This window comes from Mytilus californianus, unplaced genomic scaffold (genome assembly GCF_021869535.1).
Source record: "Mytilus californianus isolate M0D057914Y unplaced genomic scaffold, xbMytCali1.0.p SCAF_12, whole genome shotgun sequence".
In the NCBI taxonomy this organism is placed as follows: Eukaryota; Metazoa; Mollusca; class Bivalvia; order Mytilida; family Mytilidae; genus Mytilus; species Mytilus californianus.
Genome location: NW_026262604.1, coordinates 34689598 through 34706731, shown reverse-complemented (window position 1 = coordinate 34706731; position 17134 = coordinate 34689598). Strand labels below are relative to the sequence as shown.

At 34.0% G+C, this 17134-nt stretch overlaps 1 protein-coding gene across 1 annotated transcript in view; it reads left to right on the top strand.

Moving 5' to 3' along the window:
• Positions 1 to 13401, top strand: part of LOC127722412 (G2/M phase-specific E3 ubiquitin-protein ligase-like) — a 35341-nt gene extending 21940 nt beyond the window's left edge. Inside the window, exons 2-4 of the mRNA XM_052229283.1 lie at positions 10059 to 10142; positions 11309 to 11613; positions 13175 to 13401. Coding sequence (XP_052085243.1) covers positions 10059 to 10142; positions 11309 to 11613; positions 13175 to 13401 — 616 coding nt within the window. The remainder of the gene's footprint in view (positions 1 to 10058; positions 10143 to 11308; positions 11614 to 13174) is intronic.
• Positions 13402 to 17134: the final 3733 nt, after the last annotated feature.

Here is a 17134-nt window from a genome sequence, read left to right as displayed (position 1 = left end):
GTATTGATAACTTGTTTTCGTCATGAAAATGCATGAAATATTTGCCACTGGACGTTAAGCAACCAACAATCAATCAGTATTATGGACTTTTCACTCCGGCTTCTATAATTTTCTATAGTTTAGCTTCTGTGTGGTAGGACATCGTGGTTCTCAGTCAATCACTGGCAAAGTAAAATCAATTGTATAATTAAATTATATAATTATGCAATTTTAGGGTAAAGTTAACTGTTTTCCCATGATTTAGTTATGCATAAAAAGTATTAAATAGTTAACTTTCCCTAAATGTTGCACTATTTAAATCTTGAATTTACTTATTTACGTTGCTCTCACTTGACAAAGTACTAGGATGTCCACCGCAGAGAAGGTAAACTGTCTAATTAATATTAATTATACTACGTTTTTGTCATTCTTGCCTATAACCTTGACAATTATAAAAGATAGATACTTTAAAGTGTAAACATGCTAAGTAATACATGATCTACAAGTAAGTCTACATGTCTATGAGTGTGGCACTCTCTTCACACGAGGCGACTCAAATTTGTAACTGAAACATCACATGTTGCAAAGAGATTGAATGAGTTCTTTAGTTCACCAGAGTTTAGTATACTGAGTTGTAGCTTTTAAAAGCAGAGTTTATATAATTCAGTGAAATTCGAATTAGAGAGTGAGTGCTCATCAGCCTCTACATACAGACTCTCAACTGGTGAGATTTTAAAGGCGCCATGACGTTAAGCAACCAACAATCAATCAATCAATTTTAAAGGCGCCAAGACAAAGACGCAAACCCTGGTATGAACAGCATCGAGAATCTGTATGTAGGACTTCCTTGCAGAGCCATACACTATAGAGATCTGTATAAATTAAGTAAAATGTTGCGATCAGCACCCCAGTTAGTGCTGCCGACAACTTTTAAAATATCTAATGCTTTTAAACATCTCGATTTTAACATTTTGATATGGGGTAGAAAGGTTAACTATTTATCGAAAATTAACCCAAGAAATTTGGTTTCATCAACCATTTTAAATGGGTTTCCGTACAAAGTGAGTTCTGGGTCAAAATGTAATTTCCTTTTGTTACAAAAATGCATCCCGACTGTTTTTGAAATGGAAAATTTAAAACCATTTTCCGAGGCCTATTTTTCAATTCTTCCAAGACATAATTGTAATTGTCTTTCTATGTTATTCATTTTTTTGCCTCTGTAACATATTAAAAAATCATCAACGTACAGTGAACCTTCAATATTACTTTTTAAAACTTCAACAAGGCTGTTAATGTTAAGACCAAATAATGTAAGAGATAAAATACTGCCCTGAGGGACACCCATCTCTTGATCATACAGATCAGACATGGTTGAATTTACTCTAACATTAAATTGTCTGTTAGACAGAAAATTCGAAATAAAATTTTACATATTGCCTTTCAACCCTAAATCAAACAGATCTTTTAAAATACCATACTTCCATGCAGTATCATAGGCCTTTCAAGATCGAAAAAGACCGACACCACATGTTCATTTCTGGCAACACCATTACGGACAAATGATTCGAATCGAACTGGTAGAATTTCACCCACACCTTCAAAATCATCCGGAATCACTAGACCTTCCAAAGTCCATTAACACCTTTATACAGATCCAGTTTATGCAGTAACTTCATCACCAATGATTAGAAATGACAATAACAATGAATAAGAAGCATCCACAACGAATGTTGTTCACCTCCAAAGAAACCATTAACGACCGTAATAGAAAGTTCCACTAAAATACCGGTATCATGTTCGTCTTTTCTTGATGACTATGAAGATCAGTAAAGGGAAAATCATTTCCTTGATGTAAAAAGACAAGGACCAAAATATTGTATTGATAAAGATGCTGTGATATGTTGGTTTCGTGGTAATTGGTGAAACCGGAAATACCGAGCAGCTGATAGCGGGAACTGACGATTTGAATTAGTTACCTGTGAACAGTCTGCGTCTGGACGTACATTTGGAACAACGTACAAACCGGTTTGATAACCTAAGACATATAGACTACCTCTGGAAAAGGTGAGTAAATTGGATACAGACATACGTTTTGCCTTGCAACAGGCCATCTAAGAACCCCCTAAAATTGTGGTTGCAAAGGTCAATATAGTGATGAGTTATCGTCCCCATTTTTGTGACGTTGCGCACGAGTTGGTACGAATGACATTTTGCTCTAGTTTAGCATTAAAATAAATACGTATACTAGTCAGTTTGATAAAAATGCCAGTGACTGCCAGTAGTGATTTCTGGTTAAATTCATTACATTAGACTTGAAAATAAAGAAAAAAAGGAACCGAAATTGAAAATACTAAGAATTATAACACTTAATTATCCCATTTTTACGCAAAAACGTAATGTCCAACGTTACATTTTATGTGCAAAAGATCGGAGTTCTGTTTCTTTCCTACGATATTTTTCTCTGATAATTGTAAAACTTAACGAGAGTATTGCTATTTGTTTTATTTAAGGAACGTTGTCTATCTGCAAGTTTAAATCGTCACAAGCAACATGTATATAAAATAAAATGGAAAAAATTATAGATGGCAATTTTAACAAAAGATATGCATAATGCCACAAAAATACAGAAATGAGAAAAATATAAATCCCAAACGTATAATTATCTAGAAAAAGCATAGGGAAATGATAAAATATAGAAAAGAAACGGAAAGAAATGCAACAAAAGAAGTATGTATAAAAATGCAAAATCGGGAATATAAATTCAAATTCTAATTTATATTAAAACTGAATCTGTGTTAATTTGGAAATTAAGGTAGGATTCATTATTGCGAAAATTATGACATGAGTTATCATTGATATGGTCATTTTATAAATTAACTGTTTACAAAACTTTTGAATTTTTGAAATACTAAGGCTTTTCTACCTAAGGAATAGATTACCTTCGCTGTAATTGGCTAAACTTTTAGGAATTTTGGTCCTCAATGCTCTTCAACTTCGTACTTAATTTGTCCTTTAAAACTTTTTTGGATTCGAGCGTCACTGATGAGTCGTTTGTAGACAAACCGCGCGTCTGGCATTAATAAAAAAAATTATCCTGGAAAAGAAGGAACTGTAAAACGATTCAAACTTTTGAGTGAACTTTTAGACTCGTTAAGTACAACCTACTCAGATATATCAGTGACTACAGCAGACTTTGATAGATTATTTGAGACTCAAAGATTACAAAATTAATCTGAAGGACTATGCAATATTACTGATTGCTGTTTTAATTGCTTTCTAAAATTAGAAGAACAGTGTAGGCAGTTACAGACATATGAAAGTTTGTTAGAAAATAGAAATGAGATGTATAGTGCTGTTGAAAAAAAAAACACACTTTACTGAACACAAGAAGTCTTATTAAAACCTACTAAGAGAAATTTTCTGTGAAAAGCATGGAGTCATGGATACTGAACTTTTAGTCTAATGTAATGAATTTAACCAGAAATCACTACTGGCATTTTTATCGAACTGACTAGTATACGTATTTATTTTTGAGTGTCTTAACTATTGTTATTCCAAGTGTAAGATATGAGATATTATGAAAACATTTCAGAACATGGTTACTTTATTTGTGAACGTTTCAATGGCTCAGTTTAGGAGAGATTATATGTCAACTTTTAAAGTAGATAAAGGTAAACATTACGAAAGAAAGTAATGGAGAAAAGTAAACCAAAAACTAAACAAGTAGACTCAACTTTCTTGCAACTAGGGAAGAAGCGAGGAAACAGGAACAGCAACATGTGAGCAATGAACCAATGGATTTTCATGTTCCCCCCAAACAAAAGCTGTGCTGCCAAAGTCATACCAAGATGATGATCATGTTTGATTTAGGAACAGTAGAACTTTACTGAGGAAGGGGGTCAATTGTTGAGATTATTGGGTATTTTGTTACATGTGTACATGAAATATTTTTGTGATTTATTTACATGCTGTTGATATTATTGTTATTTATTTTTATTTAATTACTTTTTAACAGTAATAAAAATTCTAACTTGTTCTGAGTAGGGAGGAGTGTGACGGTTATGGTTAAATCAACATCTTAAAGGTTGACATATTTTCTCTTATACCTGTTCGGTAAGATGGATTGTTTTTTTACATCTCTGTTTACGAGTTGTTTCGATTTGAGTACTAGATAACACGGTATGTTATTTGTCAATTTCATTCATAACATATATAAAAGGAAATTTTGTAAAGTTTATAGAAAGATTGCACCTTAAAGTACACTGAATTTGGTATAGCTATATTTCGAAGTGTGCAAATTATACACTGCCGAACAAAGGTATTTAAATTTTACTATAGACCATGAGATTCGTATGAATTTCAATTTAGTTTATTTATAACTTTTGGATAACCTTGTGTATACGATGATGCATTTCAAATTTAGAGTTCCTAATGGAGCTACTTAATGTAAACTTACCATATAATTTTTCAATTAAATTTTTGCCTTTTCTTTTTTATAAAGTTCAGTCTTTAAAATGTAAAATGGAACATTTTGTTTTATGTTAAAAACTTGCTACATCAGTGTGTTCTGTGTTAAATATGAAGGTCATATTTCATTTACCATGCAATTACTACCAATAGTGTATAGCCATATCCGGAATCTGTTAACATTTGTTTTGATGCTCCGTATTTTTGAAAAACCTTTAATTTATACATGTTTTATTATATTTAAAGTATCTGATCTTAACGTAAAATCACAAAATTACTGAACTTTGAGGAAAATTCAAAACGAATGGCAAATTCAAAATATCAAAAACATCAAACGAACGGCTAACAAATGTCATATTCCTGACTTGGTACAGGCATTTTCTTATATAGAAAATTGTGGAGTGAACCTGGTTTTAAAGCCGGCTAAAGGTTGTTGAATGATCAAACTGATAGTTCTATGTGTTACTTCGACAGTGGATCTTTTGAGAAAATATGGACTGATGCTCTGGTATGTATTTTTTTTATGTTGTATCAGATTGTATTACTCCTACCATTAGGGAAGGAAAGATTCTCCATATTTTTTTTAATGTTTCGTCATAACTGTAATTCACATGGTTACAGAAGGGGTCATAATCCTTAAGCATGTTAAAGAGATTTTACAATAACAACATTACATACATTGTTTTAATAATAAGTTCAAATTCTGTTACTTTCTCGATTAATAAGTCACAGCTGGTAATCTACACACGCAGAACAATTGGTTCTGCAATGAAAACCGAGAGAGGATTTTCCGGTTATGTTTGAGTGGAGTAATTGTCACCGCTTCAAAAAGTATGTACATTTCTAAATCGCAATTTTCTAATTCAACTGATCAAAATATTGAAAATCGGAGAATGCTATGCTGTGGTGAATACTTTAACGAAGAGACACATGTATCATTTACTGTTGTGCATGGAGTAAAACTCCTACAAAATCAATCGTCCCACGAGTAATTGCCGAAAAAAGTTACATTTAAATTTTATGATGGTTCTATTAACAGACCTACAAGTACAGATTTAGTTTTTATTTCTGTCAACGGGATTGAATGTCGTTTTGGGCGGCGTGTACGCTGTCCGAAGGTGATAGACGTCTTAATAAATCTAAAAACTGTCAATTTTCATTATTTCATGCGTGAGGCGATCGGTTCTGATTGAGGACATCGTGAATGCGTGAGGGGAAGTGCAAACATTTTTTTAATCTTTGGCCTTGTGACTTTTCTCGACTCAATAACTGTGATCAATGCTAATTAAATAGCAAAAATTATTCTATATACTTTAATAGATATAAACTGATAACTGATTCAATAAAATCAAACTAACTTAATTGTTTGTTCAATTTCAGGAGATGCCATTACACTCTTAATAATGCACACGAGAATAAAACATAAGTCAATCAAAAATCTAAACCACTGATATTTACGTTGTAGCCATTTCCATTTCCATTGTCAATTTATATTTAGTATGAACTTCAATAAAACTATGAAAGTCACGCCTTTCTTTGAAGTGATTGTTGCATTTTTCAATATAAAGATATGATTGCACTTCCCCTCACGCATTCACGATGTCCTCAATCAGAACCGATCCCCTCACGTATGAAATGATGAAAATTGGCAGTTTTTAGATTTATGAAGACGTCTATCACCTTCAGACAGCGTACACGTCGCCCAAAACGACATTCAATCCCGTTGACAGAAAAAAAACTAAATCTGAACTTGTAGGTCTGTTAAAAGAACCATCTCAAAATTTAAATGTCACTTTTTTCGGCAATTACTCGTGGGACGATTGATTTTGTAGGAGTTTTACTCCATGCACAACAGTAAATGATACATGTGTCTCTTCGTTAAAGTATTCACCACAGCATAGCATTCTCCGATTTTCAATATTTTGATCAGTTGAATTAGAAAATTGATTGATTGATTGATTGATTGTTGGTTGCTTAACGTCCAGTGGCAAATATTTCATGCATATTCAGGACGAGAACAAATTAACAATGAATACAAAAGGTAGGTTATGTAATAGAGGCGTCTGGGATTGAGGTCGGAGAAATTTAGACTGCCACGGGAAATGATGGTATATTGGATAGGGACAGAAATTTAGCCTTGCAACAGGTCACCTACGGACCCCTCAAAGAGTTGTTGCAAGGGTTCTTAACGTGCAAAGAGCGTGGCTCTCTGTTTACACGAGACATCGGATTTAACGTCCCCATTCTGACCGGACGTGACTGCGAACTTATACATCCCGCACAGCCAAACGGACGCCCCACTTTAGCGAGGGTTTTACCGCCGGTCGGAGGAAGACCAATGGTGACCATATTTCTATTCCCCAGTCACCCTTGGGGGCAATTAGAAAATTGCGATTTAGAAATGTACATACTTTTTGAAGCGGTGACAATTACTCCACTCAAGCATAACCGGAAAATCCTCTCACGGTTTTCATTGCAGAACCGATTGTTCTGCGTGTGTAGATTACCAGCTGTGTAAGTTTAAAATGTCATATATACTATACAAAATTCCAATTATAAGCCCGTCAGTAGCAGGCCGAAGTGACATTAACTTTACACCTAGATAATATATCCCTTGCGTATTTGTGTTTTGTTCATCGTGTGAATATACCTGACGTGGCAACTACATTTTGTACGTCACACAGGTAAAATAATAAATTTGTAGTTTATAGTATGAAGAGGTGCAATTATACGGTTTCTGCAAAGTATATAAACATCAAGTGAGGAGATAAATACCGAGATCTGCGAATTAATTTGGAGCACATGGACAGCATTGGCTTAAGTTGACCAGTAAATTTAAAGAATAGAAAATGCCGCATGTCCATCTACTTCCGGTCAAAGAAGCAATGGTCCAAATGATACGTTTTACTCTATAAAATTGCCTGGTCACTAATGAAACATTAATGAAAACGTGTATGACATCCTATCATACAATACAATAGAAAACTATCATTATCATTGTTACTCGTCACTGCTTACTAATGATGCCACCAGGTGAGCTTAAAAGGATTCTTCATGAAAACATGTATGGCATCCTACCATACATTAACCATACAACAGTAAACTATCATCATTGTTACATGTCACTGCTTACTAGTGATCCCACATTTGTAATGTCAGTTCTGCATATTGGGCAGGGCTGTCCTGTAGTCTTGACCCTTGTGGCACAAGGAAAACAAAATTTATGAGCACAAGGAACTAAAAATGCATTTATGTCCATATCATAGCATATGCAACATTTATTCCTCGAATTTATTAAAGCATACCTGAAAGTGGAAAAAAATACAGTGTCAATTTACAACTTTTTTTTCTGTAAGTATCTATCATTTGTTTTAATGACATTTTATTCAGCACACAGAAATTTGGATGAGTTGTTTATATTTTCTGATTGTTGATTTTTTTTTTTTTCCGTTAAATTGTAACATTTTTATATGTAAGGTCAAGCGTGTTATCTGATTGTATCAGGTTTACATACATCTGTATTTTCACACATAGCCATTTAATACAGTTAGAGATCATCAGAGATTATATTAATTAGGAGTTATATTTAGATTTCTTTGTTTGACTAGTGAGCCCTAATGATTTGCATATGGTGCCCTAGTAAGTTTATGTAAGGAGCACGGAACACTAGGAGCCCGGAGCACCGGAGCACCCGGATTACCGGAGCACCCGGACTTCCGGAGCACGGACTACACGGAGCCCGGTTGCCCTAGTAGTCTCTATTTGTATACGGGCTTGTAGGAGTCATATAAAAGAGAGAAAGAGCGTGAGATAAGAAAGAGAGAATTTATAGTGAGGAGAGGACAGTTACGTTTGTAGAGTAGAGAGGAGAACCGTATTGTTGAGCCTGAAGTTAGATGTACATTTTGTTATACTTGTATAATGTGATTTTGATAATACAGTATTGAACTTTTATTCGACTTCGTGTTTATGTTCACTTACAAGACTTCGTTCAGACTGCACCAGGATCCTTTTATTTATTTATGTGACCAGGATTCCCTTAATCACGCTACCAGTAGATTTCAAGGGTAACCCTATTAAAGAGTATACTTGGCATTTGTCGTCCGTGTACGAGTGAAACTTAGACACCCAACAACACAACACAACCACAAGAATACACACTTTAGTTCAAGTACCATACTGCACTTTTTCGTCACAAAATGTTGGATGTGAAAACCAACCTGGGTGTGTTTCACTGGAAACTTTTTTGTGCTTTTTTGTGAATTATGTGTTTACATTAAGAAGTTTGGTGCTCATTGATATTGACTTTGGCGCAGTTTCTATATAATTAGAACACACCCCTAGAGATATTTTCTATTGATTTTTCAACAACCTTATACATTCTTCAATGCAAAGATATAATAATGGTCACTCAAGTATATAAAAATAAGATGACAGAATAATAGATTTGTTTTTGTCAGCAAATGTGGAAAACGAGTGGGGGGATGGGGAGAGGGGGATAAGTTCTTATTTAACCTAGTCATAATCTCAAAGTAAACTATCTAAATCTTAAATTAATAGCATGCATGGAACCTGGCACTCTCCATACACTTTGCCCACTGCACATAATTTTTTAAAGTCATATGAAACGAGTGACTGGTGAATTGTATTCCGTAATAAAAGATATTTTCATTGTTAACTTAATGTAACAACACAAACACTATTCTTAAAGAATGGTGAAAAGTCTTTTGTGTGTAATTGAATACGATTGCTTTACGAATCAATTACAAATGATTGAGTATAGTTTATAATTGGTTGGCCACAAGTTTAGGAATAAATATAAATACTTTCTTGAGGGGGATAGGACCTTTATCGGGACTCCGGGATCGGGTGTTTTTAAGCTCGGGATTTCGGGATTTACTACATAGGGATCCGGGAAATCTTTTTTTCAAATTTCGGGATCCGGGATTTAACTTTATTTAAATTCGGGACCTCGGGATTTCGTGTTTTTAAGTCCGGGATTTCGGGATCAGGACCCCTCCTACCCCCCTCTTTCTTGATGTATATGAATATACATTTCCGATTGTTTTGGGATATATTCCAGTACTTTGCAAATGTATTTGATTTTGATTCAAGATTTAGGTTTGATTGATTGGTTAAGGTTTAATGCCCTATCAGCAGCTTGTGAAAGTTTTATGAATCTGGTAAAGTTTTGAGATTCGTAAGCAATCGTAAGAAAAATTTGTGTATGTGAAGCGTTATAACTATACATGGTAGAATCATCTAACCTTGCAATTGCATGCATCCTAGATAGTAGATTATCATCCAGGCAAAGTCATGTGTTTCGCAGTTGAACCCTCAGACAATATTGAGAACAGACAAACTTAGTGATAGTTGATTATTTTTATTTTTGTCAAAGATATGATACGAAAATCCAGCATACTTTACATGTATTTTTTCAATTGAATATCCGTATTGGTGACAAGTACCCAACCTGGAGGTTTCAACATATGTTGTGTCATAAATGTCTTTAACTTCATATTAACATTACAGACATAAAAAATATCATTTAAGTAAAAAGGAAAACAGAATGTACAATAGGTTAATCAAACCAAGATTTATTTATTACTTAGGTCATATGTCCAGCTGTTTGAAACTGAAATAGTAACAGTTGATGACTCTGATGATGAAGGTGACAAAACCATACCAATGGATGTGTACGTATTTGAAGATTTCATGTTTATTTATGTATACTTAAATTGCACTAAAATTGGGATTGATTTTGGGAGTTTTGGTCCCAACAGTTTAGGAATTAGGGGCTAAAAAGGGCCCAATTAAGCATTCTTTTGATTTTCGCACTATAACTTTAGTTTAAGTAAATAGAAATCAATGAAATTTGAACACAAGGTTTATGACCACAAAAGGAAGGTTGGGATTGATTTTGGGAGTTGAGGTCCCAACAGTTTAGGAATTAGGGACCAAAAAGGGGCCCAAATAAGCATTAATCTTGGTTTTCGCACAATAACTTTAGTATAAGTAAATAGAAATCTATGAAATTTAAACACAAGGTTTATGACCACAAAAGGAAGGTTGGGATTGACTTTGGGAGTTTTGGTCTCAACAGTTTAGGAATAAGGGGCCCAAAGGGTCCAAAATTAAACTTTGTTTGATTTCATCAAAAATTAAATAATTGGGGTTCTTTGATATGCCGAATCTAACTGTGTATGTAGATTCTTAATTTTTGGTCCCGTTTTCAAATTGGTCTGCATTAAGGTCCAACGGGTCCAAAATTAAACTAAGTTTGATTTTAACAAAAAATGAATCTTTGGGGTTATTTGATATGCTGAATCTAAAAATGTACTTAGATTTTCTATTATGGGCCCAGTTTTCAAGTTGGTCCAAATTGTGGTCCAAAATTTAACTTTGTTTGACATCAACAAAAATTGAATCCCTGGGGTTCTTTGATATGCTGAACCTAAACATGTATTAGATTTTTGATTATAGGCCAAATTTTCAAGTTGGTCCAAATTGGGGTCAAAAATAAATCTTTGTTTGATTTCAACAAAAATTGTATATATGGGGTTCTTTGATATATGCTTAATCTAACCATGTATTTAGATTTTTGATGTTTGGGCCCGGTTATCAAACTGGTCCACATTGAGGTCTAAAGGGTGCAAAATTGAACTTTATTTGATTTCCTCAAAAATTGAATTCTTGGGGTCCTTTGATATGCCGAATCTAACCATGTATTTTGATTTTAGATATTGGACCATAATCGGTAATGTCCAATTTAAAATTTAAAGTTTTTAAGTTTAAGTTCTTAGACCACATTCATTATGTGTCAGAAACCTGTGTTGTGTCAACTATTTTTTGTTCATTTTAGTGATATCAGTTTGCCAGAGTTATTAATAAAGTTACAGTCACAGGTTGCCCTGGAGAAGATAACGAAATTCAATATCAACAGAAACCTTGTTTTAGATGGTGCTCGGAGAGCCATCAAAAGGAAATCCTTCTGTGCTAAAAGCAAGATAAGTGTGAAGTTTACGGACGATGTAGGAATCGCAGAAGGTGCCATAGATGAAGGTAGACCAAAAAGAGAGTTCTTGAGAATGCTGATGAAAAAGATCCAATACCTGCACATTTTTGAAGGTCCTGAAAACAGAAGAATTTTGGCCTATAGTACATCAGGTACGATTCCAGTGATATTGTTGGCCTTTTTCTAAACTACCTCTACCCTTTTTTATTGGGAAAATATGTGTCATTTTCATCAAATTGGGAAATTTAAATTAACCATGTATTTGACTGAAACTTCAATGTCAAACCCTGCTTTAAAATAAGACCTAATTTTGTCAGTGATGATACATAAATAGACCCTCAAATCTGCAAGTATAGTCATTTTAGGCATGAAAAATGTTTAAATGAGTGTTTTTCAGTTTGTATTCATGCACTTCATTCATTTCTACTGAGACAGCACTGTTTGGGAAAAAAATTGTCTTTTTGGGAATAATTTTAAGCCATTATTTTTTCAAATTGGGATTCTTCTCCAGGGGAAAAAGCCTTTATTCTCCACTAATTTAAGGCAAATAATATCACTGATGATTATATTGTCTCATCTTGGTGAAAGATTAAAAAAGGAATTTCATGTATTCTCTATACAGTTACCTTTTTATGTCTCCCACTTTATAGGGATGGAGAGGTATTTTGTCATGTTCAATTATCAATCATCTGGGTCAAGGTTTGCAATTGTTTCTCCATAGGCCGTAATGGTAACGTTTTCTTCTGTTGCTCAGTCCATATCGTTAACTTGGATATATATATGATGGCTCGTTTTGAAGCTGAGACATTTTCTTATTTGTGGTTAAATTTTCAGGGTACGAAGTGAGATTACTTTTTCTGTAAATTAGCAAACCCAGAGTATTCTTTCGTGATGCGGCTCCTTGTGGTCAACAAACCCTGTTTTAACACAATAAGTTCTTTGAACTTTTAATAGCTCCATAGATTTTACACATTTATTCTATGTCCCTCTACTTTCGTTATCACCACAAATGGTTAAGCTCAATCATTTGTAAAAAATAGAAACATGTCCAATATCAATACACAGAGATTTCTTTTACACATTACTTGGGGTTCCTCATCTAGAGCTGGTGCATTAGGGATCTTGACCCATCTCTCACAATAACCCTCACACCATTTACAATAGGGGACACTTTGGGGATCTAGACACTTGTTACAGTTTTAAAGGGAAGGTCCATGTTTATGCCTCATTTATGGGCATTAAGTTTTCTGGTCTGTTCGTTCGTTTGTTCTTCCGTCTGTCCGTTCATTCGTCTGTCTGTCCGGCTTCAGGTTAAAGTTTTTGGTTGAGTTAGTTTTTGATGAAGTTGAGGAAACTTAGTATACTTGTACCTTATGTTATTATCTTTCAAATGTTAATGCCAAATTAGAGTTTTTACCCCATTTTCACGGTCCACTAAACAGAAAATTATAATGCAGATGGTGCATGCATGTATTAGGGACACATTCTTGTTTTCCTTCATTTTGCTTCTGATTTCTGGAAGGTCTGTGAAACACAAAACAAACATGATATATATTATATCACTGCATCAGGGATTGATAATATATAGTTATGAATAGTACAATTTATTCTTTGACATCTATCATGTCTATTAAGGCCTCTAAATGTTAAATTTAATGTATCTTAAATCTTTTATCACATTTAAGCAAAATATTTAGTTTTGTTTTATTGTAGCCCTAGAAGACAATCTGTACAGAGATGTTGGATTATTCTTTTCCCTATCCATTGTACACGGAGGACCATCACCAAAATTCCTTTCTCCAGCTATGTACAATGCGTTAGTGGGACAAGCTGGAGAAAGGAATATTGAAGATAAAGCAGATGGTGACTTGAGAGGAGAAGTTCAAAAGGTAGTATTTAGAAAGTATTGGATTGATAATAAGAATTGTTATAGAAAATAGGGGTAGAATGCAGTTGTTGGCTTCTAACTCAAAAACCAAAGCATTTAGAGCAAATATGAAGAGATTAAATTGTTAATCAGGTCAAGATCTATCTGCCCTGAAATTTTCAGATGGATTGGACAACCGGTTGTTGGGTTGCTGCCCCTGAATTGGTCATTTAAGGAAATTTTGCCGTTTTTTGTTATAATCTTGAATATTATTATAGATAGAGATAAACTGTAAACAGCAATAATGTACAGCTAAGTAAGACCTAGAAATAAGGCAACATGACCAACATGGTCAATTGACCCCTAAGGACTTACTGTCCTTTATAGTCAATTTTTAACAATTTTCATAAAATTTGTACATTTTTACTAACATTTTCCACTGAAACTACTGGGCCAAGTTCATTATTGATAGAGATAATTGTAAGCAGCAAGAATGTTCAGTAAAGTAAGATGTACAAACACATCACCATCACCAAAACACAATTTTGTCATGAATCCATCTGCGTCCTTTGTTTAATATTCACATAGACCAAGGTGAGCGACACAGGCTCTTTAGAGCCTCTAGTTTTTATTAAACTTTGATGTCTGATTTATATCTATTAAGATAACCTCCCTATAGTTTTTTTTTATTAAATTTTTGATATATAACATTGAGTAATTATTGAAATTTATTTGTTTATAGTCTGACAACAGATTTACTAAGTATTGAGCAACAGCACAGCAAGAAATCTTTAATTGAATATAAATTCAATTTTTATAACAGATTTCAAGTTCTTTGACTACATTTATTCAGAAACCTATATGTCAAATATTCTATACAATCCAAAGGAGTAGGTTCAATAAGACCCCTTTTTGGCCCCAAAATATAGCAGTTTTACAAAATTTTGAAAATGTAATCTTTTAGCTATTTATTGTAAAGTAGAATGCTTCTGCTACATAAATATGGACTGTTTTTGACAATACAATGCACATATATCGGGTACTAGCATCATGAAGTCATGCTAAATTACTGAAATCTTCACAATTTTAGCATTTTGGTTAGATTTTAGATGGTTTCCATCTTAAATGAAAGTGGCCGCATTCGTGTTCATTCATAATATTGAAATGTAAGTTCTATTTGATGATAATACATAACATATATAAAGGTTGAGGATGAACACGGATGCGGCCACTTTCATTTTTGACAGCCCCCAAGGGTGACTGGGGAATAAAAGTATGGTCACCATTGGTCTTCCTCCGACCGGCAGTAAAACCCGTGCTAAAGTGGGGCGTCCGTTTGGCTGTGCGGGATGTACAAATTTGCAGCCACGTCCGGTCAGAATGGGGACGTTAAATCCGATGCCTCGCCAAAAAATGTAAACGTCACACAGAAAGAAATATATAATAATTTTGTCGTTCAAAGTATTTTCCAAATTAGAATTTCACATGGGGAATGGTGGGTTGAAAATCAAAAGTTTTTTAGAACTTATTTCAGAAAAAGACCAAAATTTAAAATTATCCAGAAGTTCTTTAGAATTTTTAAGAATCCACGTATGGCAAAGCTATAACCTTAATTTGATTTTTGGTGTTTTAACGCCACTTTTAAGCACCGCTTTTGGGCCTTTTCGTGGCGGCCAGTTTTTATTGGTGGAGGAAGCCGGAGTGCCCGGAAAAAACCACCGACCTTCGATAGGAAACTGACAATCCTAGTCAATTAAGATTGGAGTCGAGTGCACCCGCACGAGCGGGGTGCTATAACCTTGAATGTCTTAACTTTACAAAAGAAAATCTTTTTGGTGCATATATATATGTAAGGTAACAAAACGATAGCTGGATTGAAATAGTTTTGCCAAGTATTAAAACAGAAAACGAAATTAAAAGATTTTTCTAATAATTATACATGTAAATCACAGTAATAGACAATTCAAACTCATTTTAAAGAGTTGTCATCAATTTTTAAAAGGCTTGTTACCAACAAAATATGCATGTTTTTCGTTGTTCTTTTGCCGTAGCCTTCATTGGGGTTTTTTTTGCACTCTTAAACTACTTGTTTTGAAAATACTGTTTCCTTCTAACTGCATGATTATTTTCCCTCCAATGAAGACAATTAGTTTTCTTTTTCGCATTTCTTTTCATTGTTCTTATTTCCCTGCATAACCGTCTTCCAAATTTACTCTTTGCCTCAATTTTGGATTATTATTCTTTCAATATCTGCATATTCAGAACTTATACATATATCATAATCCCAAGGTTGAATAGGAATATGGCCACTTGGTCTTCTTCCGTTTGGCAGTAAAACTCTTTCCAAAGTGGGGCGGCTGTTTAGTTGTGCGGGATGTATCAAGTTTGCAGCCATGACGTTAGAATGGGGACGTTCAATCCGATGCCTCGTATAAAGGGAGTGCCACGCTCTTTGCACGTTAAGTACTCATGCAACAACACTTTGAGGGGTCCGAAGGTGGCCTGTTGCAAGGTAAAATTTATTTCCCTATCCAATATACCCTCATTTTCCATTGGCAGTTCAAATTTCCCGTCCATCATCCATGACGGCCTCCATTATAACAAGAAAAGGTCAAAAACAATTTCTGATAATTATGAAACGCGCGTCTGGCGTATTAAATTACAATCCCTGTACCTTTGATAACTATTTATACCACTGGGTCGATGCCACTGCTGGTGGACGTTTCATCCCTGAAGGTATCAGCAGCCCAGAAGTCAGCACTTCGGTGTTGACATGAATATCAATTGTATGGTCATTTTTTTTTTATAAATTCCCTGTTTTACTACATATACTTATTCTACTTGTACCATATCGGCTCAACAATATTAATACATGTGTTCATGTTATATGGCAGTTGAACAAATCATTAAGATGCATATTTTATTGTAGATCAAGAATTACTTTTTTAGAATATTGTTCAAATTGAAATTCACATCTTCTCAAAATATAATTTAAAACATTTCAATTTTAAGTCTGTACTTCCTGCTGTGCAATATACACAATCCTAACTTGATATACGGCGTTCAAATCCGTCGACAGCAGGTCAAGGTGACATAAATTAAATGTAACCCTAGGAAAATTATCCTTTCCGTATTCGTTATTAGTTTATCGTGTAAAAGAATGTACGACAGCATGTCACAGGACATTAAACCACAACTATTTTGTGTACAGGTTATGGAACAAAAATTTGTCGAGGTGCAGATAAATAGTCTCTACATAAAAACAATGTATTCCCATGTTGATACATATTGATATAATCAATGTTTAATTGGTGGAGACTATCCCACGTGTCATTGAACAAATCTTCTTATTTTGGAGATATAAATGTCCTACTTATTAGTTCTGATTGCTTAAAAACAAAACAAAAAGTATATACATGTAATTGTACTACAGGATCTGCAAATTCTACTTAAATTACTGTTTTTTTTAGGTAATAGATTCATAGAAGGAGTGAAAAAACGTGTTGAGTTGACTGTTCTAAAAATATTAAAGATAACCCTGAAGCAATGAAGATGGCACTTTTTAAAAGTGATGACACCAAACTTGAACAATTGCTACAAATCAATCAAGAAACATGGTTCCTTTCTGGATCTAACAGGCATAAAAGAGAAAAGAAAAAAGAACTCATTGGCGTGACTAATTGCAAGATTTAGAAGGTAGAGTTTACTGACGAATTTTTCATGTGCTGATTGAACTTAGAAATTTGTGTCACAATCATTTCAAAAAACAACTAAATAGAATGACTTAACATTTGGTCAGTTACTTA